General features: G+C 45.1%; 2 protein-coding genes across 3 annotated transcripts; both read left to right on the plus strand.

The window, feature by feature from the left end:
* Positions 1-4,234: 4,234 nt before the first annotated feature.
* atp6v1g1 (ATPase H+ transporting V1 subunit G1) lies at positions 4,235-11,860 on the plus strand. The gene is made up of 3 exons (XM_033646200.2): positions 4,235-4,430; positions 10,556-10,656; positions 11,068-11,860. Exons 1-3 carry the CDS (start codon positions 4,349-4,351, stop codon positions 11,239-11,241), a joined length of 357 nt encoding a protein of 118 aa, XP_033502091.1. The 5' UTR covers positions 4,235-4,348; the 3' UTR covers positions 11,242-11,860.
* Positions 11,861-14,658: 2,798 nt separating this feature from the next.
* Positions 14,659-27,868, plus strand: slc31a1 (solute carrier family 31 member 1). Of its 2 annotated transcripts, XM_078162339.1 has the most exons (6): positions 14,659-14,817; positions 21,740-21,883; positions 21,979-22,051; positions 24,513-24,681; positions 24,797-24,862; positions 25,766-27,868. In XM_078162339.1, exons 2-6 carry the CDS (start codon positions 21,752-21,754, stop codon positions 25,965-25,967), a joined length of 642 nt encoding a protein of 213 aa, XP_078018465.1. In that variant the 5' UTR covers positions 14,659-14,817; positions 21,740-21,751; the 3' UTR covers positions 25,968-27,868. The 2 variants fall into 2 exon arrangements, with proteins under 2 accessions (XP_078018465.1, XP_033503582.1); XM_033647691.2 differs by lacking the exon at positions 24,797-24,862.
* Positions 27,869-27,909: the final 41 nt, after the last annotated feature.

Genomic DNA, 27,909 nt, shown 5'->3' on the forward strand with positions numbered 1-27,909 from the left:
GTACCTTAAAACTGTGGTGGGAGGTTGGCAAGGCTCAGATCTGTGTGTGCTGTCAGCAGTACACTGTTCACTCCTCTGCTCGCCTACAAGCAGCAGTTAGAAACCTGCAGGCTGACATTAAGACCATTGAAGAGGGGTTACAGCGGAGCCCAGATCCCACCACTGGCCCAAAGCTGCAGGAGAAGAGGATGGAGCTCAGTTCGATCTTGCAGGAGAGAGTGAAGGGAGCCTTGGTCCGGTCTCGCTTCCTCCAGCTGAAGGACATGGACGCCACAAGCTCCTTCTTCTTCAACCTGGAGAGGTCGGCAGCGCAGAGGAAGCTCATGTCCTGTCTGAAGCTCCCAGACGGCAGGATAACCACTGATCCGGCTGAAATGGGGAGCCACGCTGTGGACTTCTATGCAGACCTATTTGCAGCAGAGGACTGTAGCCTGGAGGGCCATGTGGAGCTCCTGGAGGGTCTACCTCAGCTCAGTCCAGAAGAAACAGCTGCTCTGGACTGTGAGCTGACCCTGGAGGAGTTAACTGATGCTGTGGGTCAGATGGCTTCAGGTCGGGCACCGGGGATCGACGGGCTGTCCGCGGACTTCTATAAGAAGTTTTGGAACATTGTGGGACCGGATCTTCATGCAGTGCTGCTGGAGAGTCTGAGGACAGGATCTCTCCCTGGGTCCTGTCAGAAAGCGGTGCTTTCCCTGCTCCCAAAGAAAGGGGATCTCGCCCTTTTGAAAAACTGGAGGCCAGTAGCTCTTCTCTGCACGGATTATAAGATACTGTCCAGAGCTCTGTCCAACAGGCTGAAGGACTTTCTGGGGACCATCATACACAGAGACCAGAGTTACTGTGTCCCAGACAGGAAAATAATGGACAATGTCTTCCTGATCAGAGACGTCATTGATGTGTGCCGTGTGTATGATGTGAACTGTGGTGTTGTGTCTCTGGATCAGGAGAAGGCCTTTGACCGGGTGGACCACTCTTATCTGTTTGCTGCACTCAGGGCTTTTGGTTTTGATGATGGGTTTCTTTCTTGGCTGGGTTTGTTATATCACGGTGCACAGTGTTTGGTGAAGCTGGGGGCAGGGCTGAGTCAGCCAATCCCTGTACAGCGAGGGATCAGACAGGGCTGTCCCATCTCCGGCCAGCTGTATAGCTTAGCTATTGAGCCCTTGCTGTGCAGGCTGAGGGGTCGGCTCAGCGGGCTCTCACTGCCTGGGTCCTGTGGCGCTGAATGTCCCCCTGCACTCTCTGCTTATGCAGATGATGTGAACTTTTTCATCACCAGCCAGGGGGACGTTCGGTGTCTGCAGGACTCCCTGTCCCTGTATGAGAGGGCCACGTCTGCACGGGTGAACTGGGCTAAGAGTGAAGCTCTCCTGCTGGGAAGGTGGAGGGATCAGGTGGTGCCCAGTCTACCTGGAGGCCTTGAGTAGGGGAGGGAGGGTTTGAAGGTGTTGGGGGTGTTTTTGGGTACAGAGGGTTTTCAGAGGAAGAACTGGGAGGGAGTTAAGGAGAAAGTGTGCGCTTGGTTGTCTAATTGGAAATGGTTGCTGCCCCAGTTGTCGTATAGGGGGAGGGTTCTGGTTGCCAATAACTTAGTCGCCTCGACTCTCTGGCACAGACTCGTCGCCTTGACACCACCTGGAGGACTGATGGAGGAGGTTCAGAGGATGATCGTGGACTTCTTCTGGTCCGGCCATCACTGGATTAAGGCAGCGGCTCTCTACCTGCCAACAGCCGAAGGAGGGCAGGGACTGATTGACATTCAGGCCAAAATCGCCTCCTTCAGACTTTGGACTGCACAAAGACTGCTTTACAACTGTGGCCCAAGCTGGCTGGATACAGCTCGCGTGCTGCTGAGGAAAGCCGGACGCTGGAGCTACGACAAACAGCTTTTTCTTCTGCAGATGGAGGGAGTGGATCTCTCTGGCCTCACCCTGTTCTACAGCTCAGTACTGCAGGCCTGGAGGATCCTCAGACTGTCCCGGGCTGGGCAAGAGACTGCAGGCATGTGGGTGTTTGAGGAACCTTTGTTCCTTAACAGCTTCATCAGGACTCAGACACTCCAGTCTGCGAGCCTGCGGTCCAGTCTCAGGGAGGCAGGCTGCACCAAACTGGGTCACCTGATGAGGCTGACTTTGACGTCTGTGGATTTACTGAGGGAGAGAGCCAACGTCACCTCTGCCAGACTCATCCACAGGGTGGTGGAGGAGGTCCTTGCTGCCCTGCCCCCTCGCCTGAGGGCCTTCACCAGAGACGAGTCTGTGTGTGGGCGGTGGGTTGAGGGTGCAGAGCACAGCTTCCTCTCCTTGTCTGTTGGTCCAGAGGTGGGGGAGTGGCAGGAGGGGGCTGGTCAGCTGCTGTCCCTCAAAACCCCCAACCTGGACAAGCTTCAGGACGCAGGTCGGAGGGCCATCTACCAGCTCTGCGTGAAGGTCCTGAACGTCTGGTCTCTGTCGGGGATGAGAGAGTCAAGGTGGACTGGTTTGTTTGGCCCAGACATTTCCCCCAAAGGCAGCTGGTGGTCCCTGTACAAAGGGCCCATCGAAAAGAGGACTGCAGACCTCCAGTGGAGGATTGTACATGGGGCGATAGCTACGAACAGACACAGAGCGCACATTGATCCTGGCGTGGGAGAGGGGAGTTTGTTCTGCTTTCAGACTGAGACTCTGGCCCATCTATTCACTGGCTGTCCCAGGCTGGCTCCTCTGTTTGACCTGCTGGGCAGGTGGACTCGGACTCTTGGGGAGAGGTTTTCTTTTGGACTCTTTATCTATGGCCCAAAGTACACTGCCAGGAGGAAAGCAGAGCTCACTCTGATGAACTTTCTCCTGGGCTCTGCAAAGCTGGCCATCTGGCTGACCCGGAAGAACAGGGCCCTGGACTGTGGTGCTGTGGATCCGGTGGAGGCTCTGCGGGGTCTGCTGAAGGCCAGACTGAGGGTGGAGTTTTCTTACTACCAGCTGATGGAGGGCCTGCAGGCCTTCAGCTGGGTGTGGGCTGTGGGAGGGGTTTTGTGCTCCGTGGGTGGAGATGGACAGTTAAAGGTTCATGTTTGAAAAGAGTTTTTCGGGACTGAAAGTTCTTTTCTGGTTTTGTGTGGGGTTTTTTTTGGTTTTAGTTGCTCTGAAGAGACGATGAAACAGTGATTTGATTTGTAATTGCTAAATGTAAATAAAGGGATTTTTTAAAATCAAAATCTCTCTCTGTCTCTGTCTCAGTGTTTTCCTGATCAGCTGTGAGGGTCATAAGGACAGAGGGATGTCGTATGCTGTAAAGCCCTGTGAGGCAAATTGTGATTTGTGATATTGGGCTTTATAAATAAAATTGAATTGATTGATTGATTGATTAATGTGTGTTTAGTGTGTGAAGGATTTTTTTCAATATGTTCTAGTTTCAGAGACTCAACAGATTTATGTCGCCTCATACAAAAATAACAGTCTAATAAAGGCCAAATCATTTTAAAAACTCTACCAAACACTTCATTTGTACTTTTATGGTAAAAGTGTTGAAGCTAAGCTAATGTTATTAAAACTGTACCGATAGATACTTAAGCAATATCACACTGGAGCCTGTGATGTTATACTCGTATATCATCACGGCTGTGATATCGTCATAGGCACGAGGGCGCAGGCCGGGTGCCGAAGACAATCTCGTACCAACACACACACACACACACACACACACACACACACACACACACAACTTCAACACAAACTTCCACAATCTTTGTGCCTGCCATAGACAGAGACAGGAAGTGACACACATATTTGTTGTTTGTTGTTTTCTTCTTTTTTTTGTTATTACTGTTATTATTATTATTGTTATTACTGAGATTGATTGAATGTGACTATGACTGTGATGGAGTCAATCATAGTTATACATATTATACATACAGTATTACCAACAGTATAGATTATAACCAATTTATTGTAAATATTGTTTTCCTTTATTGTTATTATTATTTTGAATTCCAAACGCTTGCTTTGCCAATATGTACAGTGTTACCTCGTGCCAATAAAGCCATATGAATTGAAATGAATTGAATTATAGATAGATAGATAGATAGATAGATAGATAGATAGATAGACATACAGATATGTGTGGCATGGTGGTGCATTGTTGCTCTGTAGGCACTTCCGGTGCTCCAGTCCAGTAGGAGGCGGTGATTCATCTAAAAGCCGGTTTGCCCGGAAGCAGGAAGAAAAGTCGAAGAAGAAAAATCACGTGAGCCGTCTGCAGCGTGACGTCACATCAGCTGACTGCGGTTAACAGAGGAAGAAGAAGAAGAAGAAGAAGACAGCAGATCCTTCGTCGACCTTCAGTTTGGTGTCATTACTTCTGATCCAACATGGCGAGTCAGTCTCAGGGCATCCAGCAGCTGCTGCAGGCCGAGAAGAGAGCGGCCGAGAAGGTGGCCGAGGCCCGCAAACGTGAGTATGAAAGGCGGCCTGTGAGCCCGCGGCGCCCCGGTGCCCGTTAGCAGGTAGAACCGGCTGTTAGCGGGGATATGAAGGAGGCAGGAAAACCTGTGACTTTAGACACTCTTTGTTTTAATTCTTAATAATCTGCAGATCAAACCGGAGACATTTTCAACATCGGCTCACACACACTCTGCTGACGTCAGCAGGTTCTGGTTAAACGCCTCTGCCGTCGGTGTCCGTTTAAATGGGTGATAAAAGCAGATGAAGAGACTGTGTGTGACTGAAACATGAGCCGAATTAAAGAGCGTGTCCTCGCACATGAAGCTGTGTGTTACTGCACTGGTATCTACTTGTTGGGAAGCACGTCTGCGAAAAGTGTCAGAAATCTGAATGAGGTTTGGTGTTAGTGTCAGGATAAAAGAAATAGCTTTAATTTGATTAGTTATTAAAATTATACAGTGTCTTTTGTAAAGCGTCAGTTAGTCACGTGTGTACATATTTACATGAGCTTCATTAAATGAATTTGTAAAACCTGGAAATGATTCAATCGTAATTCTTTTGCTGCGACTTTAAATGTTTTTATTATTTTGTTCAGCATTTTTTTTAAATGTTGTCCTGAATGTCTGGCGTCCTGCTGAGCGTCAGTGAGTCAGCCGCTGAGCATCATGGGACATGGTGACCACATCATGTGACAAAGAGTCATAGAGACTGAATGGAGAACAAACAGATCTGACTGCAGTAATCAATCAATCAATCAGTTCAGTGACTGCTGGGACAGTAAGAACAGCAGCTGCAACAGAGTGCAGTCCAGTCCATATATACATGTCTATGTTTATATTCCACAGCATGAAGCTCACTGACAGGTGAAGTGACAGTCATGTGATGTCACCTGTCAGTGGCGCCAAGCTGCTAAAAACTGGTCAGTAACGCATCAAAAGCTTTGAGGCGTCGACCTGCCTCCGAATTCACCAGATGATCTTGGTCTGACCGAGCAGCTGCGGCCCTGTTAAGGCGGGAGTTTCACGCTGGTATCCCACCTCGCTGTTCTCTATTAAAGGTACGATCAGAGTACCGTTCCAGGGGCGGAGCCTGTCCACTCCCACTGCGTGTCAGAACATGGCTCTGCTGTTGTCCCCCTCACAGCTGAATGAAGCTCCTCCATGGAGGTGTAAACACAGCGGCAGCTTTGGGACAGACTTCCCTCTCTGTGGTCAGATTTGGTCACATGACTCCATCTCTGGTGTCTGTGATTTGATTGGTGCTGCTGTCTACAGGAACGTTAGCAGCGTGTATTTTCCATCTGACATTAAAATCAATAAATTGATCCATAAATAAAAAAATAATCACTGCTGACGATTTTTATCTTTAAAGGGGCAAAAAGTGAAATGGTTTCACCGCTAGGTTTGCTGTTGTGTACGGCCTGTAGACCAACACAAAGTGTGTCATGAGCCACTCCTCCCTCTACCTCTGCTCTCCACCCCCCCCGCCTCGTCTGTGCAGCCGAGCACCGCAGCATCTCCACGGACTATCACATCCAGACGGTCCCGGTGTTTCCTCCTCAGGCTCCACTTCACTCAGCTGCCCGATAAACCCGCTGCTTCTTCCCACTTTAACCTGAATAACAAACCAGGGCTCGGTGCTCCGGTTGGATCCAAACAGAGAGACGGGGCTAACGTTAGCTGGGAAGCTAGCGGAGGCTAACTGGCTTTGCTGGCAGCTGAGTGAAGTGGAGCCTGAGGAGGAAGCACCGGTTAGCCCCCGCTTTCACTGCAGGCAGATTCACTCGCTACAGGGGCGAGGAAATAAAACCTAAACAGCCAACTTAGTTTGGTTTAGTTTAGCAGTTAGCGATGTCTTTCACTCACTCTCAGTCTCTGCTGTGTTTAGCTATTTCCCTGCTTTCCTGTTAGCGTTAGCACTAGTCGGCTGCCACGCTAACATCTCTACTCTTCTGCTCATGGCTCCGGCTCACGCAGAGTAGGGACGTTAGCGTTAGCTCCTGGAGTTAGCACTAGAGCTACTACGGCTACTGGAGTAACTTACAGCTATGGAGCGCTTCTACCAGCTCTTCTAGTCACTGAGCCTCGCCTCCATCTCAGCAAATATATTACATTTATTACAGGGACCATCATCATTGAAGTAGGCAGGGGAATAGCTAAACACAGCCGCCAGGCTGCCCGCCAGGCTACATTTTACAATGCTAATTGCAAATGTTAGCTGGGCTGCCGGGCTACTCACCTAACACAACCGTAACGCCTGACTCATTGCTGGGACCGAGCCGCTAATAACTCAAGGTCCGGACATTAACCCATGCTACGATTGAATCGACATAGCGACTTGTGCCTAATGTTACTGTAACACTAGCTAATTAAAACAGACATTTGACTCCGCCATTTCGCTTTGAAAATACGTGCTGCCATTGCTCATTGGCTGTAGCCTTTTTATAGGGAGGGAGGGGCAAGGGCTCCGAGAAGGGGGGGGGGGGGGGGTTCACATGAACGTACATGAACGCACAGCCGGACCGGCTTGTAAACAATGGGCTGGAGATCAACACAGAGAGAGGGTGTGTGAGGTCATGCTATACTCCAGATGAAATTACACCTCTAGTTCTTCACATAGCAATTTTTTAATTCCTTCAATCTAGAAATTATGAATTTCGCTTATTGCTCCTTTAACTTCTGGAAACGTCTTCTGTTTTTTTTCCCCCCCGTCAGCTGCTCGTCTTACATCACTTCCTGTTTCACTTCAAAATACAGACGACTGAGGTTGCGTAGAGACCAGAGAGGTGAACGTGGGATCCTGAATATAGTGAAACATTTAACATGTTAAAGGGATAGTGCACCCAAAAATGAAAATTCAGCCATTATCTACTCACCCATATGTCGAGGGAGGCTCAGGTGAAGTTTTAGAGTCCTCACATCACTTGCAGAGATCCAAGGGGAGAGGAGGTAGCAACACAACTCCACCTAATGGAGGCTGACGGCGCCCCAGATTCAAACGTCCAAAAACACATCATTGAAACCACAAAATATCTCCATACTGCTCGTCCGTAGTGATCCAAGTGTCCTGAAGCCCCGACATAAAAAGTTTTTTTTCTAGCTGCCTCTGTGTAGACCGCACTCACGTGTGTACGCTTGTGCAAAACCGAGAGACATGGGCACCGCCTTCATGTGTGTTCACGTGCTTTCACTGCTCTCATGCACAAGTGCACACACGTGAGCGCGGTGTACAGAGAAGGAGAATATTGTGTGTCTGCTATTTGCCACAAAGCACCTGGACTGAATGTCACCCACAGTTTGTATTTGGTCAAGTAACATCAGGCGCCGACGGGCAGACAAACTGACGGACTGATGGACCGACGTCCTACAGCTGCCGAACATTTGTCTTTAATATCGACACATTAGAGCTTTTTTTCATGGTGAACTGACGACCTCCTTCCTGACAGGACAGACTCAGGGTCGTGCCAGTCCAATCAGATTCATCCGTTTGATACAAATATCCAGCTTTCACAGAATATAGTGAACAAGCTAACAATGCTAACGACGTTCATAACAGATCAGAAACGTGCACTAACATTTGGATATTAAACAAAAGTCAGAGACTGTGTCGTATTAACTCTTTAATGTCCATAGAAGGAAAAAAAAGGCACCGAGTCTTATTTTATTTTTCTTTATTTCCTCGGGACAATAATAACTTTTTTTTTCTAACAGACTTCAGACCTTTTTAAATATTGGACTACCAAACAGCTGAGAAGTCACATGATGGTATTTATTAAATCAAACATATCAGCAGTGTTATTAATTCTACATATTTAACATCACAGTGATTGAAAACCCCTCAGAAATGGTGAATATCAGATTTTTCCCATCAAATATAAAATGGAATAACATTAAATACATGAATTAAATAACAGTGAATATGTATAATTTTTTTTATTTGATAAAATGTATGATCTCCGTCACCATAGTGACACAGTTCAGTCTTAGACAGTAAAACATACTGATGACATCATTTCAGTATTTGTATATAACAGATAACATGAAATGTGTTGTCAAAAAATGATCAAGTTTTTTTATTTTGTAGAATTATATTTTAATGACATTATACTATTCCTCCAGAAAATTGCGATAGCAATAATTAACGCAGTCCACATTATTGGCGGGTGCTTGAAATTTTTCAGAAGTCCCGCAATTTTTCCGAGTATTTACGCGTTTTCCGGCCGTCCGGAAATGGTCGTGCATGTACCGTCATTTCAAACGTCATCAGACGTGTCATCAAATGCGCTAATAGCACTGCAGTGTGGAGAAACGCTCAGTATTGACAACAGAATGTGCACTGTGTGAATATGACAATATGTATTGATTGTATTAAAATGTTGTGTTTACAGAAGATGGAACTGACATGTTGTTGGACAGTCACATCGTCTGGTTTGAGAGCAACAATATTCACTCAGGATCTTTTGATCATTATTGGAGTCCATGTTTTGAAACTAATTAAACAAAACTAAAGAAGAGAACTATAAAAAACATTTGCAGCTATTTTTGTAATATTCAGTATGATTATTATAGCAAGTGACTACATGACTTATTTTTTGTGAGGTAGTAGTTTAAAAAAAAAGCAACAACAACTTTTTTTCTCCTTTTGTCATTTGCCACAATTTCCCGCAAAAAAAAATCACATAAAATGCTGCAATTTTTATGTGATTTTTGACATAATTGGCCACAAATTCAAGGTTTTTTTGCCGCGAGATCCTGGAGGGACTGATTATCTTAGCTTCGCTACCTTTACCATTTCTTATGTGTCTGCTGTGTCCCTGATGTCTCTCTAATGTCTCTTTGCTGTCTCTCTGTCTCTGCTGTGTGTCTGATGTCTCTGCTGTGTGTGTCTGATGTCTCTGCTGTGTGTGTCTGATGTCTCTGCTGTGTGTGTCTGATGTCTCTCTAATGTCTCTGCTGTGTGTCTGATGTCTCTGCTATGTGTCTGATGTCTCTGTGTCTGATGTCTCTGCTGTGTGTGTCTGATGTCTCTGCTGTGTGTGTCTGATGTCTCTGCTGTGTGTGTCTGATGTCTCTGCTGTGTGTGTCTGATGTCTCTCTAATGTCTCTGCTGTGTGTCTGATGTCTCTGCTATGTGTCTGATGTCTCTGTGTCTGATGTCTCTGCTGTGTGTGTCTGATGTCTCTGCTGTGTGTGTCTGATGTCTCTGCTGTGTGTCTGATGTCTGCTGTGTGTGTCTGATGTCTCTGCTGTGTGTCTGATGTCTCTGCTGTGTGTGTCTGATGTCTCTCTAATGTCTCTGCTGTGTGTCTGATGTCTCTGCTATGTGTCTGATGTCTCTGTGTCTGATGTCTCTGCTGTGTGTGTCTGATGTCTCTGCTGTGTGTGTCTGATGTCTCTGCTGTGTGTCTGATGTCTCTGCTGTGTGTGTCTGATGTCTCTGCTGTGTGTGTCTGATGTCTCTGCTGTGTGTCTGATGTCTCTGCTGTGTGTGTCTGATGTCTCTCTAATGTCTCTGCTGTGTGTCTGATGTCTCTGCTATGTGTCTGATGTCTCTGCGTCTGATGTCTCTGCTGTGTGTGTCTGATGTCTCTCTAATGTCACTGCTGTGTGTGTCTGATGTCTCTGCTGTGTGTCTGATGTCTCTGCTGTGTGTGTCTGATGTCTCTCTAATGTCTTTGCTGTGTGTCTGATGTCTCTGCTATGTGTCTGATGTCTCTGTCTCTGATGTCTCTGCTGTGTGTGTCTGATGTCTCTCTAATGTCTCTGCTGTGTTTCTAATGTCTCTGCTGTGTGTCTGATGTCTCTGTGTCTGATGTCTCTGCTGTGTGTGTCTGATGTCTCTCTAATGTCTCTGCTGTGTTTCTAATGTCTCTGCTGTGTGTCTGATGTCTCTGTGTCTGATGTCTCTGCTGTGTGTCTGCTGTCTCTGTGTCTGATGTCTCTGCTGTGTGTCTGATGTCTCTCTAATGTCTCTGCTGTGTTTCTAATGTCTCTGCTGTGTGTCTGATGTCTCTGCTATGTGTCTGATGTCTCTGTGTCTGATGTCTCTGCTGTGTGTCTGATGTCTCTCTAATGTCTCTGCTGTGTGTCTGATGTCTTTGTTGTGTCTCTGATGTCTTTGTTGTGTCTCTGCAGGTAAGAACAGACGCCTGAAACAGGCTAAAGAAGAAGCTCAGGCTGAGATTGAACAGTATCGACTGCAGAGAGAGAAAGAGTTCAAGACCAAAGAGGCTGCTGTACGTACACTACACACTGCGACACACTACTACACACTGCTACACACTACTTCACACTGCGACACACCACTTGTACTTTTTCTGTCTTGAGTGTATTCGAAATGTAAATTTCTAATAAAATATTTCAAAATAAGAGCTGTTACATTTTCCTTGATGTTTTTATTTTATATTTTAAAGTATTATTTGTCATTTTCTCACATGTTGATGTTTTACTGCTGTTTGAATATTTAATATTTTGTTTATTTTCTTTATTTTCGTATTCTAATGAACTTCATAAATTAGTGAGATTTAATTTTTAAATTTCAAAGTAAAGGTAAATGTTGAATTATTTTGACGTTAACAGATTTCATGTTGTTTTGTTTCATTAACATCACGTCAGAGTTTTTTAATCACGTCCCCCTCCCCCCACAGGCCCTCGGTTCCCATGGCAACAGTGCGGTTGAGGTTGACCGTGACACAGCGGAGCGGATGGGTCGTATCCAGGCCAGTTACCGCGGTAACCGGGAGGCGGTGCTGGGCGAGCTGCTTCGACGTGTCTGTGACATCCAGCCTGAATTTCATGCTAATTACCGTGTGGCTGGCTGAGGGGAGGGGCCACGCGACTGAAGGGGGGCGGGGCAAACCGAAGAGACATACACGTTAGCAACATTAGCATCATTAGCTTCAATCACAGCCAAACCCTTTTAAGTTTCTGTGACGTCAACTAAAATTCTCCCAGAATGACGATTTATTTTGAAGGTGCGAGTATCTTACTGTTTTCCTGCTCCGAGCAAAGACGACTGCGTTGATGATAAATGTTGTTACTGTGTTGATGTTTACGAAGTATTTATATATATATCAGAATTAATTTCTTTACATTTTCCTTGGATCTAACAAAATAAAAGTCTCCTTTCACTGCCGAGGAAATCAGCCACTCAGGCGTCGGATAAAGTTCCGAATTAATCTATGAAATCAGTTCTGACGGCTGATTGGTTGTTTCCTCTGAACTCTCCTCCAATCAGGAGTAACGACTTGTCTCTCTCTAACCTGATTAGCTAGAGAAAGAGGAAAGGCTTTTATTGTGAAACTCTATACATTGTAATGAGTTTTTTGGTTTCCTGTGTGTGACCATGTGACTTCCTGTCTCTTGTTGTTCTGATGACTTCCTGTTGATGTTTGTGAAGTGATGATGATGAAAAAAATAAACTGAAAATATCAAACTTAATGTTGATTGGCTGAAGCTGTGTAACGCTGCTCTGTGATTGGCTGAAGCTGGGTGGGTTTCAGATCAGATCAAATCAACTTTATTGATCCTTTCCAGGAATTTGTTTTAACGTCTCTGTGGCGGAGGAGTCGGTCGCTCCCAGGGGCCCGTTCTCTGCTCTGGCGAGAGGCCGATGTGACGTGGATGATTTTCCAGGGTGACGCTGACACTGTGAGAAAAGTGTCAGCGTCACCCTGGAAAATCATCCACGTAACATCGGCTCTGTTCGTGTTTGAATTCAGATCAAAGCAAATAACAATTCATCACACATGTCGTCAAACGTTTTTACAGTTACTTAAAACCCCATCAAATGTTTCTGAGAGTCCATTTACTCACGTCAATAGCATATATACAGTACAGGCCAAAAGTTTGGACACACCTTCTCATTCAATGCGTTTTCTTTATTTTCATGACTATTTACATTGTAGATTCTCACTGAAGGCATCAAAACTATGAATGAACACATGTGGAGTTATGTACTTAACAAAAAAAGGTGAAATAACTGAAAACATGTTTTATATTCTAGTTTCTTCAAAATAGCCACCCTTTGCTCTGATTACTGCTTTGCACACTCTTGGCATTCTCTCCATGAGCTTCAAGAGGTAGTCACCTGAAATGGTTTTCCAACAGTCTTGAAGGAGTTCCCAGAGGTGTTTAGCACTTGTTGGCCCCTTTGCCTTCACTCTGCGGTCCAGCTCACCCCAAACCATCTGGATTGGGTTCAGGTCCGGTGACTGTGGAGGCCAGGTCATCTGCCGCAGCACTCCATCACTCTCCTTCTTGGTCAAATAGCCCTTACACAGCCTGGAGGTGTGTTTGGGGTCATTGTCCTGTTGAAAAATAAATGATCGTCCAACTAAACGCAAACCGGATGGGATGGCATGTCGCTGCAGGATGCTGTGGTAGCCATGCTGGTTCAGTGTGCCTTCAATTTTGAATAAATCCCCAACAGTGTCACCAGCAAAACACCCCCACACCATCACACCTCCTCCTCCATGCTTCACAGTGGGAACCAGGCATGTGGAATCCATCCGTTCACCTTTTCTGCGTCTCACAAAGACACGGCGGTTGGAACCAAAGATCTCAAATTTGGACTCATCAGACCAAAGCACAGATTTCCACTGGTCTAATGTCCATTCCTTGTGTTTCTTGACCCAAACAAATCTCTTCTGCTTGTTGCCTCTCCTTAGCAGTGGTTTCCTAGCAGCTATTTGACCATGAAGGCCTGATTGGCGCAGTCTCCTCTTAACAGTTGTTCTAGAGATGGGTCTGCTGCTAGAACTCTGTGTGGCGTTCATCTGGTCTCTGATCTGAGCTGCTGTTAACTTGCCATTTCTGAGGCTGGTGACTCGGATGAACTTATCCTCAGAAGCAGAGGTGACTCTTGGTCTTCCTTTCCTGGGTCGGTCCTCATGTGTGCCAGTTTGGTTGTATCGCTTGATGGTTTTTGCGACTCCACTTGGGGACACATTTAAAGTTTTTGCAATTTTCCGGACTGACTGACCTTCATTTCTTAAAGTAATGATGGCCACTGGTTTTTCTTTAGTTAGCTGATTGGTTCTTGCCATAATATGAATTTTAACAGTTGTCCAATAGGGCTGTCGGCTGTGTATTAACCTGACTTCTGCACAACACAACTGATGGTCCCAACCCCATTGATAAAGCAAGAAATTCCACTAATTAACCCTGATAAGGCACACCTGTGAAGTGGAAACCATTTCAGGTGACTACCTCTTGAAGCTCATGGAGAGAATGCCAAGAGTGTGCAAAGCAGTAATCAGAGCAAAGGGTGGCTATTTTGAAGAAACTAGAATATAAAACATGTTTTCAGTTATTTCACCTTTTTTTGTTAAGTACATAACTCCACATGTGTTCATTCATAGTTTTGATGCCTTCAGTGAGAATCTACAATGTAAATAGTCATGAAAATAAAGAAAACACATTGAATGAGAAGGTGTGTCCAAACTTTTGGCCTGTACTGTATATACACAAATATACACACATGTATGTATGTATATATATATATATATATATATATATACACAAATATACACACATATGTATGTATATATATATATATATATATATATATATCTTTTTTTTTTTCAGAAATTTCGACATTTTAATATTTTTCCAGACATTTTATTAAATAATTTTTTAACGTGAATAATATATTTTTAAACATTTTATTAACATTTTTCTGGACATTCTATCAACATTTTTTGGACTTTCGATAATATTTTTCTGATATTTTATGAACTTTTTTGGGATATTTTCCAACATTTTATTGATTTTTATCAAATGTGAATAAATGCTAACAGCCTGTTTGGACCCTGCTAAATGCTGATTGTAGATTTATTTGAAGATAGATGAAAGTATGTTTGTAAAATGTGCAGCGTCTTTAAGTGCATCTTGATGATGTCACCACGTACAGCCAGTGGCACTGATGACATCATGTGATTATTACATTAAGTTCATTGTTAGTAGATACACTGAAGTTATCACACCTTCAATCCAGTAATTATATTATTATATTATTTTAGTCCATAGATCATTGTAGTCCATACATCATTGTAGTCCACAGATCACTGTAATCCATAGATCACATGCTCTCTGCTCAGTAACATCACACCGACACCGCTTACGTGGCTCCAGCAAAGCCCCGCCCCTCACCGCAGAACTCGCCTTCCGATTGGTCCAAATTGATTTTTACCCGTCTCTTAGCCCAGCCCCTGTATGCATCGTAAAGACGTCATGACGCAGGGACACGGAAGTGGTGTCAGAGCTGAGAGTCGGACGGTGGACGGACCTTCTTCCTTCTGGATTTCTGTTGTTTTATTTTTTCGCGGGTTTTAAGTTTCGTGTTTCGGAGCCGAAACGGAGAAGAAGAAGTAGAAGAATAACCGGAAGACTTCCAGGTGAGCTCGCGATCTGTTTCTGTTTATTAATATGTGTGTGTGTGTGTGTGTGTGTGTGTGTGTGTGTGTGTGTGTGTGACCTCTGCTGATACACACTAGCACACTGTTTGCCACCGTACGAAACTCCTTAGAGAAGTGTCACGGTTTAAGACTTTAAAGCGCGTAACAAAGAACACGCGCCTGCGAGGTTCGAACCTGTGGCAGTTTCAGGACGAGGCGGGTCCTGTAGTGAATTCGGCTCGTCCTGAGTTCACCTGTCGAGTCCCCATTCCCACAAACCCTCACCTGGTGTGACCTGACCGACATTCATCTCCGCCGCCTTCTCCGCGAGCTGCACTGGGACAAACTGGGAGGATTTTAAATGGGATCTGGTTCGGAAGGAATTTTATAGTGACCGGATGCTCGTGCGTTGGCATGGCGGCTGAGGAGCTAAAGTGCCACGTGCACGAGCCCGGCAGCAGAAACAGGTCCGGTCAGGTGTGAGAGCTGGCATCATGTTGTGAACTGAGACTGAGGATGACAACAGTGAAGACAGTGTGAGACAACATGTCCAATAAAAACACAGGTTTGTTTTACCAGCAGGTGTGAGACACAATAGGAGCCTTCATACAGAGACACACAGAGACAGAGACACACAGACAGAGACAGAGACACACAGACAGAGACAGAGACACACAGAGACACACAGACAGACACACACAGACAGAGACACACAGACAGAGACAGAGACACACAGACAGAGACAGAGACACACACAGACAGACACACAGACAGAGACACAGACAGAGACAGAGACACACAGACAGAGACAGAGACACACAGACAGAGACAGAGACAGAGACACAGAGACAGAGACACACAGACAGAGACAGAGACACACAGACAGAGACAGAGACAGAGACACAGAGACAGAGACACACAGACAGAGACAGAGACACACAGACAGAGACAGAGACAGAGACACAGAGACAGAGACACACAGACAGAGACAGAGACACACAGACAGAGACAGAGACAGAGACACAGAGACACACAGACAGAGACAGAGACACACAGACAGAGACAGAGACAGAGACACAGAGACAGAGACACACAGACAGAGACAGAGACACACAGAGACACACAGACAGACACACACAGACAGAGACACAGAGACAGAGACACACAGACAGACAGAGAGACAGAGACACAGAGACAGAGACAGAGACACACACAGACAGACACACAGACAGAGACACAGACAGAGACACACAGACAGAGACACAGACAGAGACACACAGACAGAGACAGAGACACACAGACAGAGACACAGACAGAGACACACAGACAGACACACAGACAGAGACACAGACAGAGACAGAGACACACAGACAGAGACAGAGACAGAGACACACAGACAGAGACAGAGACACACAGAGACACACAGACAGACACACACAGACAGAGACACACAGAGACACACACAGACAGAGACACACAGAGACACACAGACAGACACACAGACAGAGACACACAGACAGAGACAGAGACACACAGACAGAGACAGAGACACACAGACAGACAGACAGACAGAGACAGAGACACACAGACAGAGACAGAGACACACAGACAGACAGACACACAGACAGAGACACAGACAGAGACAGAGACACACAGACAGAGACAGAGACACACAGAGACACACAGAGACACACACAGACAGAGACACACAGACAGACACACACAGACAGAGACACACAGACAGAGACAGAGACACACAGACAGAGACAGAGACACACACACAGACAGACACACAGACAGAGACACAGACAGAGACAGAGACACACAGACAGAGACAGAGACACACAGACAGAGACAGAGACAGAGACACACAGAGACACACAGACAGAGACAGAGACACACAGACAGAGACAGAGACACACAGACAGAGACAGAGACACACAGACAGAGACAGAGACAGAGACACACAGAGACACACAGACAGAGACAGAGACACACAGACAGAGACAGAGACACACAGACAGAGACAGAGACACACAGAGACACACAGACAGACACACACAGACAGAAACACAGAGACAGAGACAGAGACACACAGACAGACACACACAGACAGAAACACAGAGACAGAGACAGAGACACACAGAGACACACAGACAGACACACACAGACAGAAACACAGAGACAGAGACAGAGACACACAGAGACAGAGACAGAGACACAGAGACAGAGACAGAGACACAGAGACAGAGATGCACTTCCTCCTCTACTGCGACACGTTTTCTTCAATAAGAAACTTGCACTTTGGGAAATAGTTAATAACATAACAGCCTTTCATATGTGAACACCAGAGGAGGAAGTGTCAGTTGTGCTGGGTGAAGGGACAGCAGCTCCTCTGTCTTCAGCTAAACATGTATCTGCCTGCCACAACCTGAGGGACTCACTCACTATAACATCCTAACATGCATTTACATCCAGTTGTATAAATTATATTGTATTGAACTGTAATATTGTAAGTTTGTATGTAAATATTCTGTAAAATGCTTTGGCAACAACATAGAGAGAGAGAGAGAGATTCATATGTGACACCTGTTCTTCTTGACTTGTGACACACACTGAGTCCAACCTGGAAATCCATCCGTGATAAAAAAAAAAGAAATAAAAACTTTTTTTTCTTTCCTTTACTTCTTCCTCTACGATGTAAATTGCAGAATCTCTTCTCGAGAGATTACACTGAGTCCAACAAACATCTCTACAACAACTTCAGCTTCACTGTGTCAAGTTGGTTTGTTCCTTTGCTTCCTGTCAGCTGTGCTCTGCTTCACTGGACACTTCTAGGCACATGTGGGCGGGGCCAGACCCTCGCTCACCCGCCACATTTCAAGTTGATTGTGATTTATAAAGAGAAACATGTGTGGAACATGTGTGGAACATGCATGGAACATGTGTGGGACATGCGTGGGACATGTGTGAGACGTGTGGGACATGCTGGGACATGCATGGAACATGTGTGGAACATGCGTGGGACATGTGTGGGACATGCTGGGACATGCGTGGAACATGTGTGGAACATGCATGGAACATGTGTGGGACATGCGTGGGACATGTGTGAGACGTGTGGGACATGCTGGGACATGCGTGGAACATGTGTGGAACATGCATGGAACATGTGTGGGACATGCGTGGGACATGTGTGAGACGTGTGGGACATGCTGGGACATGCGTGGAACATGTGTGGAACATGCGTGGAACATGTGTGGAACATGCGTGGAACATGTGTGGGACATGCGTGGGACATGTGTGAGACGTGTGGGACATGCTGGGACATGCGTGGAACATGTGTGGAACATGCATGGAACATGTGTGGGACATGCGTGGGACATGTGTGAGACGTGTGGGACATGCTGGGACATGCATGGAACATGTGTGGAACATGCGTGGGACATGTGTGGGACATGCTGGGACATGCGTGGAACATGTGTGGAACATGCATGGGACATGTGTGGGACATGCGTGGGACATGTGTGAGACGTGTGGGACATGTGTGAGACGTGTGGGACATGCTGGGACATGCATGGAACATGTGTGGAACATGCGTGGGACATGTGTGGGACATGCTGGGACATGCGTGGAACATGTGTGGAACATGCATGGGACATGTGTGAGACATGCGTGGGACATGTGTGAGACGTGTGGGACATGCTGGGACATGCGTGGAACATGTGTGGGACATGTGTGGGACATGCTGGGACATGTGTGGGACATGTGTGGGACATGTGTGGGACATGCGTGGAACATGTGTGGAACATGCGTGGAACATGTGTGGGACATGTGTGGGACATGCTGGGACATGCGTGGAACATGCGTGGGACATGTGTGGGACATGCTGGGACATGCGTGGAACATGTGTGGGACATGTGTGGGACATGTGTGGGACATGCGTGGAACATGTGTGGAACATGCGTTGGACATGTGTGGGACATGCTGGGACATGCTTGGAACATGTGTGGGACATGCGTGGGACATGTGTGAGACGTGTGGGACATGCTGGGACATGCATGGAACATGTGTGGAACATGCGTGGGACATGTGTGGGACATGCTGGGACATGCGTGGAACATGTGTGGAACATGCGTGGAACATGTGTGGGACATGTGTGGGACATGTGTGAGACGTGTGGGACATGCTGGGACATGCGTGGAACATGTGTGGAACATGCATGGAACATGTGTGGGACATGCGTGGGACATGTGTGAGACGTGTGGGACATGCTGGGACATGCGTGGAACATGTGTGGAACATGCATGGAACATGTGTGGGACATGCGTGGGACATGTGTGAGACGTGTGGGACATGCTGGGACATGCGTGGAACATGTGTGGAACATGTGTGGAACATGTGTGGGACATGCGTGGGACATGTGTGAGACGTGTGGGACATGCTGGGACATGTGTGGAACATGTGTGGAACATGCATGGAACATGTGTGGGACATGCGTGGGACATGTGTGAGACGTGTGGGACATGCTGGGACATGCGTGGAACATGTGTGGAACATGCGTGGAACATGTGTGGGACATGCGTGGGACATGTGTGAGACGTGTGGGACATGCTGGGACATGCGTGGAACATGTGTGGGACATGTGTGGGACATGCTGGGACATGTGTGGGACATGTGTGGGACATGCGTGGAACATGTGTGGAACATGCGTGGAACATGTGTGGGACATGTGTGGGACATGCTGGGACATGCGTGGAACATGCGTGGGACATGTGTGGGACATGCTGGGACATGCGTGGAACATGTGTGGGACATGTGTGGAACATGTGTGGAACATGCGTTGGACATGTGTGGGACATGCTGGGACATGCTTGGAACATGTGTGGGACATGCGTGGGACATGCATGGGACACGTGTGGGACATGCGCGGGACACGTGGGACATGCTGGGACATGCGTGGAACATGCTGGGACACGTGTGGGACACGTATGGAACATGCTGGGACACGTGTGGGACATGTTGGGACATGTGTGGGACATGTGTGGAAGATGCTGGGACATGTGTGGGACATGTGTGGAAGATGCTGGGACATGTGTGGGACATGGTGGGACATGTGTGGAACATGCTGGGACATGTGTGGGACACGCGTGGGACACGCATGGAACATGCTGGGACACGTGTGGGACATGCTGGGACATGGGTTGGACCTTCGTTCATCACCTCACGTTACCGTGGAGACAGCTCGGTGCAGACGGCGGTACAGAGCCTGTGTGTGGACGCCATTAGTCTCCACACAGGACACATGAAGACAACAGGAAGTCAGTGCGGCACCCTCTGAGGCTGTGAGGCGTTCAGAGGTCACACTGTTATCTGGTTTATCACAGTGTTTCCCAACATGAGGCTCGTGGCCTCCTGCAGGTCCACAGGTCAGTCTGATCACATGACTCTCCTCCACGCTGTCACAGCCTCTGTGTGACACGTGGACCCCTCATGTTGCCACACAGCTGCCACTGCACACATCAGGTGTTCCATTGTGTCATTCTCATCAACACCACATGTTAAAAACAGCCTATGGGAACACAGACAGGGGTCAAAGGTCAGATGTCAGTGTGACCTCAGTAAACATGTTTTCGACTATAACTGAAGATTTGATATGTTTATTCTGACCAAATGTGACACAAATGTGTAACAGGATAAAATAATGTAGGTCAGAAGGTCAAAGGTCAGCATCATCGTGACATTGTCATGTTCTGAGGTTATATCTGAGGAGCGAGGAGGGGTGAAGTGAGACTGTGCTGATTGGTCGGATGTTGCGTGTAAAGCGTCCCTGTCTGGACACACATGGATGTAAAGTGTGCCCTGATTGGTCACTGCAGAGCAGAGGGTGAGAGACTTTTATACTGATGCTGACTCGTCCCAGCACAAAACAGGAAGTCAATGTTGCCGACAGCGACCACTGACCTTCCTGTTAACGTTAATGTGGCTCTGATCTAATCACCTCAGAGCGCTCCCATTGGCTCGTTCTGGCCCTGTAGCCTCGGGGCCCTGGAGCCAATCAGATTAGAGCAGGGCATCTGCTCAGTGATGTCAGGCTGTTACCATGGTAACCGTGGTTACAGTTGTCGTCCTTGTCCTCAGTGTTCAGTCAGTCTGTGTCTCTGGCGGAATCAGCAGCACCTTGAGTGAAGAAGCGTCTCTGAGGTAAGACGGTGTGTTCATGTGTTCACATGTGATGGGGAGGAGGAGGAGGGGGAGGAGCCAAACCTGGGTGACAGGTGAACACCTGTCTGATGAAGACAGGTGTTCACCTGAAGGTTAACTGTTCTTCTGTTTGAACTTTGACACCAGTTACAGTGAGATTAGTCAGGCTGTGTGTGTGTGTGTGTGTGGCGGTGGATCAGAGCAGAGACTGGCAGGCGCTAAAGTGTCAGCTGATAAAAACAGTTTTTAACAGATCTCCTGAGAGGAGGAGTTAAATTCTACAAATCAATCACCATATAGATGACGGACGATTTTTGGAGCCAGACGTGACCATTTTTGGGTGAGAGGGTGGGGCTGACGGGGACACTGTCAGCAGAAAGCCTGTCACTCAAAGAGGCCCCGCCCCCTCAATGATGCGTCACTTTAAGCCTTTATGAAGGAGACGGCTGTTTGCTTCTTCCTGTTTAAATAGGTCCCAAATTAAAAACCATAATAATTAGAACACAGCAGAGCGTCTGTCACCGTCACGTCACCACCACCATTATCATCATCATCATCATCATCATCATCATCATCATCATCACGTCAGGACCTTGTGGTGCAAACGTAGGATCTCGCCAGAATTACGCCTTAACTACCCTGCAGCACTTCCCCTGCCTACCCCCCAAAGCATCATGGGAACTGTAGTTCCAAAACCTGATATATCTTGTGTGTTGTTTAGATCCTCTGCAGCATGGACCACAGCGCCATGGACCACTCCCACCATCATCATCCCACCACGGCCCCGCCCACCACAGGAGGACATGACCACGGAGGAGGAGGCGGAGGAGGGCACAATGGGGGCCATGGAGGACACGGGGGGATGGTAAGAAACAGTAGCATCATGATGTTAGCGTGCTAGTGTGACGTCCACATATTGTGTGGCGCTAACATGCTAATGTCCTGGTTGTTGTTGCCAAGGCGATGACCTTCTACTTTGGCTACAAGAACGTGGAGCTGCTGTTCACCGGCCTGCTCATCAACTCACCTGGAGGTACTGATATATTTATTAATTTTTTTCTCCATTGTTTATTTACATTTTTTATAATGTTTATATTTAAAGGTTTTTTTTCTATTAAATATTTACATTTTTATACTTTCCATATTTAGATTTTTTCTACTGAATATATACAGTACAGGCCAAAAGTTTGGACACACCTTCTCATTCAATGTGTTTTCTTTATTTTCATGACTATTTACATTGTAGATTCTCACTGAAGGCATCAAAACTATGAATGAACACATGTGGAGTTATGTACTTAACAAAAAAAGGTGAAATAACTGAAAACATGTTTTATATTCTAGTTTCTTCAAAATAGCCACCCTTTGCTCTGATTACTGCTTTGCACACTCTTGGCATTCTCTCCATGAGCTTCAAGAGGTAGTCACCTGAAATGGTTTCCACTTCACAGGTGTGCCTTATCAGGGTTAATTAGTGGAATTTCTTGCTTTATCAATGGGGTTGGGACCATCAGTTGTGTTGTGCAGAAGTCAGGTTAATACACAGCCGACAGCCCTATTGGACAACTGTTAAAATTCATATTATGGCAAGAACCAATCAGCTAACTAAAGAAAAACCAGTGGCCATCATTACTTTAAGAAATGAAGGTCAGTCAGTCCGGAAAATTGCAAAAACTTTAAATGTGTCCCCAAGTGGAGTCGCAAAAACCATCAAGCGCTACAACCAAACTGGCACACATGAGGACCGACCCAGGAAAGGAAGACCAAGAGTCACCTCTGCTTCTGAGGATAAGTTCATCCGAGTCACCAGCCTCAGAAATGGCAAGTTAACAGCAGCTCAGATCAGAGACCAGATGAATGCCACACAGAGTTCTAGCAGCAGACCCATCTCTAGAACAACTGTTAAGAGGAGACTGCGCCAATCAGGCCTTCATGGTCAAATAGCTGCTAGGAAACCACTGCTAAGGAGAGGCAACAAGCAGAAGAGATTTGTTTGGGCCAAGAAACACAAGGAATGGACATTAGACCAGTGGAAATCTGTGCTTTGGTCTGATGAGTCCAAATTTGAGATCTTTGGTTCCAACCGCCGTGTCTTTGTGAGACGCAGAAAAGGTGAACGGATGGATTCCACATGCCTGGTTCCCACTGTGAAGCATGGAGGAGGAGGTGTGATGGTGTGGGGGTGTTTTGCTGGTGACACTGTTGGGGATTTATTCAAAATTGAAGGCACACTGAACCAGCATGGCTACCACAGCATCCTGCAGCGACATGCCATCCCATCCGGTTTGCGTTTAGTTGGACCATCATTTATTTTTCAACAGGACAATGACCCCAAACACACCTCCAGGCTGTGTAAGGGCTATTTGACCAAGAAGGAGAGTGATGGAGTGCTGCGGCAGATGACCTGGCCTCCACAGTCACCGGACCTGAACCCAATCCAGATGGTTTGGGGTGAGCTGGACCGCAGAGTGAAGGCAAAGGGGCCAACAAGTGCTAAACACCTCTGGGAACTCCTTCAAGACTGTTGGAAACCATTTCAGGTGACTACCTCTTGAAGCTCATGGAGAGAATGCCAAGAGTGTGCAAAGCAGTAATCAGAGCAAAGGGTGGCTATTTTGAAGAAACTAGAATATAAAACATGTTTTCAGTTATTTCACCTTTTTTTGTTAAGTACATAACTCCACATGTGTTCATTCATAGTTTTGATGCCGTCAGTGAGAATCTACAATGTAAATAGTCATGAAAATAAAGAAAACGCATTGAATGAGAAGGTGTGTCCAAACTTTTGGCCTGTACTGTACATTTTTTTTATATGATTTTATTTCAATTAAAAATTTACGTTTTAATTTTTATGTTTTTCTATTAAATATGACCATTTCTATACTTTCTCTATTTAGATTTTTATTGAATATTCACATTTTTATTCTTTCTCTATTAAGATTTTTCTTCTATTGAATATTTACATTTTTATATGCATTTTCTTCTATTGAATATATAGATTTTCATACTTTTTATATTAAGATTGTTTTTCAATTTAGTATTTACATTTTTTTTATATTTTTTATATTAAATATTAAAATTTGTATATTTTCTGTATTTAGCTTTTTTTCCTACTGAATATAAACTTTTTTTATACTTTATATTCAGATTTTATTTCAATTGAATATTTACATTATAGTTTTTTTTGTTAATTTTGGTTTTATTTCTATTGAATATTTACGTTTTAATTTTTATATTTTATATTAAATATATGCATTTTTATACTTTTTATTTGAAGATTTTTTTCTATTGAATATGTAGATTTTCATTCTTTTTATATTCAAATTTTATTTCAATTAAATATTTAATTTTTTTCATACTTTTTATATTTATGTCTTTTTTATTTATATTTTTCTACTTTCTGTACTTGTATTTCTATATTTTTATTTACATTTCACACCAGCTCTCTGTTTGTCAACATTAACCCCTCCCCTCTCCTCCTCTCGTCCAATCAGAGATGGTCGGGGCGTGTATCGGAGTCTTCCTATTGGCCGTCCTGTACGAGGGGTTGAAGATAGGTCGTGAGGCGCTGCTGCGTCGCAGTCAGGTCAACGTCCGCTACAACTCTATGCCACTCCCAGGGGCTGATGGGACGGTGCTGATGGAGACACACAAGACAGTCGGGTAGGTGGCTAACGCTAAAGCTTAAAACAATGCATTCACAACAGGAAGTGATGACATGATAGTGACATCACTGTCATGTGATCATCAGTCATGTAAATGTTGTGTTTACTGTCAGCTCAATGACTGAGGGGGCGGAGCTTCCTGTTCGACCAAAGTCCTGCCTCACAGGACTCTCTCCCAGGTAACAGTAGAGTTCTGGTCCTGGTCTTGGTTGTGGTCCTGGTCCTGGTCCTGGTTCAGGTCTTGGTCTTGGTCCTGGTTCTGGTTCTGGTCTTGGACCTGGTCCTGGTCCTGGTTCTTTCCCTGCTCTGTTTGAGATGCTCTGATCAGATCAAACTGATAATTGATTAATTCTGATGATGCATAATTAATGAGCATCAGAGGATTCTGATTGGAGCGTTTCACTGACGATGATCACTGTGATGTCAGTGGAACGTTTCTCTTTAAGTTCACACTGAAAGTGTGTGGCAACCTGGTGAAACATTCTAACCCTGAGGCTAATGCTAAGCTAACGCTAATATTAAATTTAACTTAAGATTGAAAACACCATTGAAGAACAGTTAACAGTAATGCTAACTCTGCTCAGTGCATTTAATTTTCCTCATTAGCACTGGTGCTAACAACAACACTGCTAACGTAAAAATGATAGGTTGAAGATACCGGTGGTGTAGAGCTACGTCGTGTTTTAAGATGGAGAAATATGAAGGTTTGGTATTAACACTGGAAGTGACAGAGCTAACTGTTTGTAACAGTAAATATGTTGCTAACACTGGCAAACAAGAAAACTAACGCAAACACTGCTACGAATGCTGAACCTAGCTAGCAAGTTAGTTTAATGTAATACTGCACTGTGTTTGTGTTGATAGCTTTAATGCTAATATTTAAATGTACTGCAGTGCATCCATACTGGCACTGGCTAATGGTGCTAATGCTACCCCTCTGTATAAAAATTCTTTATGTAGAACAGTGATGCTAATGCTAACACTGATAGCAGTTGTTAATGGTGCTAATGCTACACATCTATAATTAAATTCTCTAGTGCTAATGCTAACAGTAAAGCTAACCCCTCATCTCGTCCTGTCAGGCAGCGGATGCTAAGCCCCGGCCACTTCCTGCAGACCCTGTTGCACATCGTTCAGGTGGTCGTCAGCTACTTCCTGATGCTCGTCTTCATGACCTACAACGCTTACCTCTGCATTGCTGTGGCAGCCGGCGCTGGCATGGGCTACTTCCTGTTCAGCTGGCGAAAGGCAGTGGTTGTCGACATCACAGAGCACTGCCATTAACGAGTGCAGCAGTTAGCATCTGATCGGGAGGTTTGATTTATTGCTGATCACAATCAATAAAACGCTAACAAACATTGTCGATCCATGTTAGCATGCTAGCCAACCTGGAACTACAAACCCCAGAATGTTAGCGGCTAATTGAGTTAGCACAGACACTAAATTACAAATGTTACTCGATAACCATAGTAACACCCTGTTGTAGGTTAACATGCACACTAACGTTTGTAGTTAGCCAAGTAAATCCTTGTTTCACAGAAAATGACAAACACTTGTTTTTCGTTTCTGTTTTTGTCATAATTATGAAAATTGTTTTTTTTTTTGTTTGTTTTTTGTTTTTTCTGTGAACTGTGTGCTGGCGACCAATCACAGCTCAGATCACCTCAGAAGGTTCTGATTGGCCAAATCACTTTCTTTTATTTCCTTTTTAATGCCATGACAACTGGAAGGTTAGCGCTAGCTGCTATTAGCCAAAGTGTTAGCATACGTAGCTTCCGTGTACACTGTATGGAGACAGATTCATGTCAGTATTATTTCTGTCAGCAGATTGATGTGCCGTGTGTCAATGTGTAATCTGTAAATGTAAAACAACTTTAGCAAATACCAAAAAAAGATTTCTAAACCCCCTCAAAATATTTTCACATCTGCAAATACACAAATAAATTTCCCCCAAAAGTGTGCAGAAATTGATTCACAAATAAAAACTGGATTCACAGAAATCTGTGTGAACGTCATTAAAAATATTCACTAATGATTTTCATTCATTTGTGAATTAATTAAATGTATTCACAGTTTTTTTTTTTTTTGAGATTTTGTTTTTTATTTGTGAAATAGTTTGGTAAGTTTTACAAATCTTGTTTTTGCTTCACATAAACGCATGGATCTTTGATCACACAAACAATATTGACACAAATGTGTCTCCCTATCATTTACTCTGTAGTTTGCAGCTCGTTAGACGAGCCACGTCTCTTTAAACAGTGTTTAAACTTTTATTTAGAGTATAATTTATTAGCGACTAGATGCTTTACAGAAGTTTTAATTTAGATTTTTTGATTTAAATCACATTATTATGAAACTAACTCTGTTTGATTTTTGTTGCAGTTAAAATGAAAAAAAAAAATCTCCAGTAAACATCGAGCGGCTCGTTGAGTTGATCAGTTTATATTTACAGAATCACATTTTTAAAAAGTTACGTACAGAAAATGATTTTCAAAAATTTCACAATAAATTTGTTGTTGAGATTTTTGATTTTGAATACAAAATAAATTCTCTCACAGTTTTCTTTTTAACTTGTTGAATCCAGTTTAAAGTTCATCAATGAAATGATCCTTTTTTTTAAAGAGCCATTTTTCCAGGTTTTCTGTGGGCCTTAAACGCACCACCTGTTGCCTTACTGTGGCTGACAAACGTCCTGATGTCCTACTGACTGGAGGCCAGTGTCGACACTCTGCTGGTTTCACTTTAAAACAACTTGAAAACGGTTGTGTCTTCACCTAAGGAGACAAGTGTTGTTGTCGGAGGACAGTGTCCACCGGAGACAAACGATGATTCGTTGGGAAAGACCAAAAATAGAGGTCAAACTTGTGACCGCTCCCTAACTGTGATGATCGTTTGTTTCTGGCTGACATGGACCTCCGTACGTGTCGTTGTCATTTATTGTGATTTTTGTTTTAATTCACACTGAGAGGTCGGCGCAGTTTACTTTCTGGACCAATCAGGTTGCGGGGACAGATTGCAGTTACTGGATTTTATTCTGAACGTACTTGTGTCTGTATGTTTGGCCGTCCTGTCAGACTTTACTCGGGGCTGCGGCTCCTCTCGGTGTGAATCGTGATGTGTGAAGGAAACTGTTTGTCTGAAGATGTAAAATGCTGGAATCACTGAAAATAAAGTTTATTAAGAAACTTGTCATCTCGTCTGTACGACACAAACTCACCTCAGACAG

This window comes from Epinephelus lanceolatus, chromosome 19 (assembly GCF_041903045.1).
Source record: "Epinephelus lanceolatus isolate andai-2023 chromosome 19, ASM4190304v1, whole genome shotgun sequence".
NCBI classification, from domain to species: Eukaryota; Metazoa; Chordata; class Actinopteri; order Perciformes; family Serranidae; genus Epinephelus; species Epinephelus lanceolatus.

What these genes read in the sequence shown, in the direction of transcription:
- atp6v1g1 (XM_033646200.2), top strand. Translation starts at nt 4,349, where the DNA reads ATGGCGAGTCAGTCTCAGGGCATCCAGCAGCTGCTGCAGGCCGAGAAG. An exon ending in GGTGGCCGAGGCCCGCAAAC is followed by an intron (nt 4,431 to 10,555) that starts GTGAGTATGAAA and finishes GTGTCTCTGCAG; the next exon opens with GTAAGAACAGACGCCTGAAA. An exon ending in TCAAGACCAAAGAGGCTGCT is followed by an intron (nt 10,657 to 11,067) that starts GTACGTACACTA and finishes CTCCCCCCACAG; the next exon opens with GCCCTCGGTTCCCATGGCAA.
- slc31a1 (XM_078162339.1), top strand. Translation starts at nt 21,752, where the DNA reads ATGGACCACAGCGCCATGGACCACTCCCACCATCATCATCCCACCACG. An exon ending in GCTCATCAACTCACCTGGAG is followed by an intron (nt 22,052 to 24,512) that starts GTACTGATATAT and finishes TCGTCCAATCAG; the next exon opens with AGATGGTCGGGGCGTGTATC. An exon ending in CTCACAGGACTCTCTCCCAG is followed by an intron (nt 24,863 to 25,765) that starts GTAACAGTAGAG and finishes TCGTCCTGTCAG; the next exon opens with GCAGCGGATGCTAAGCCCCG.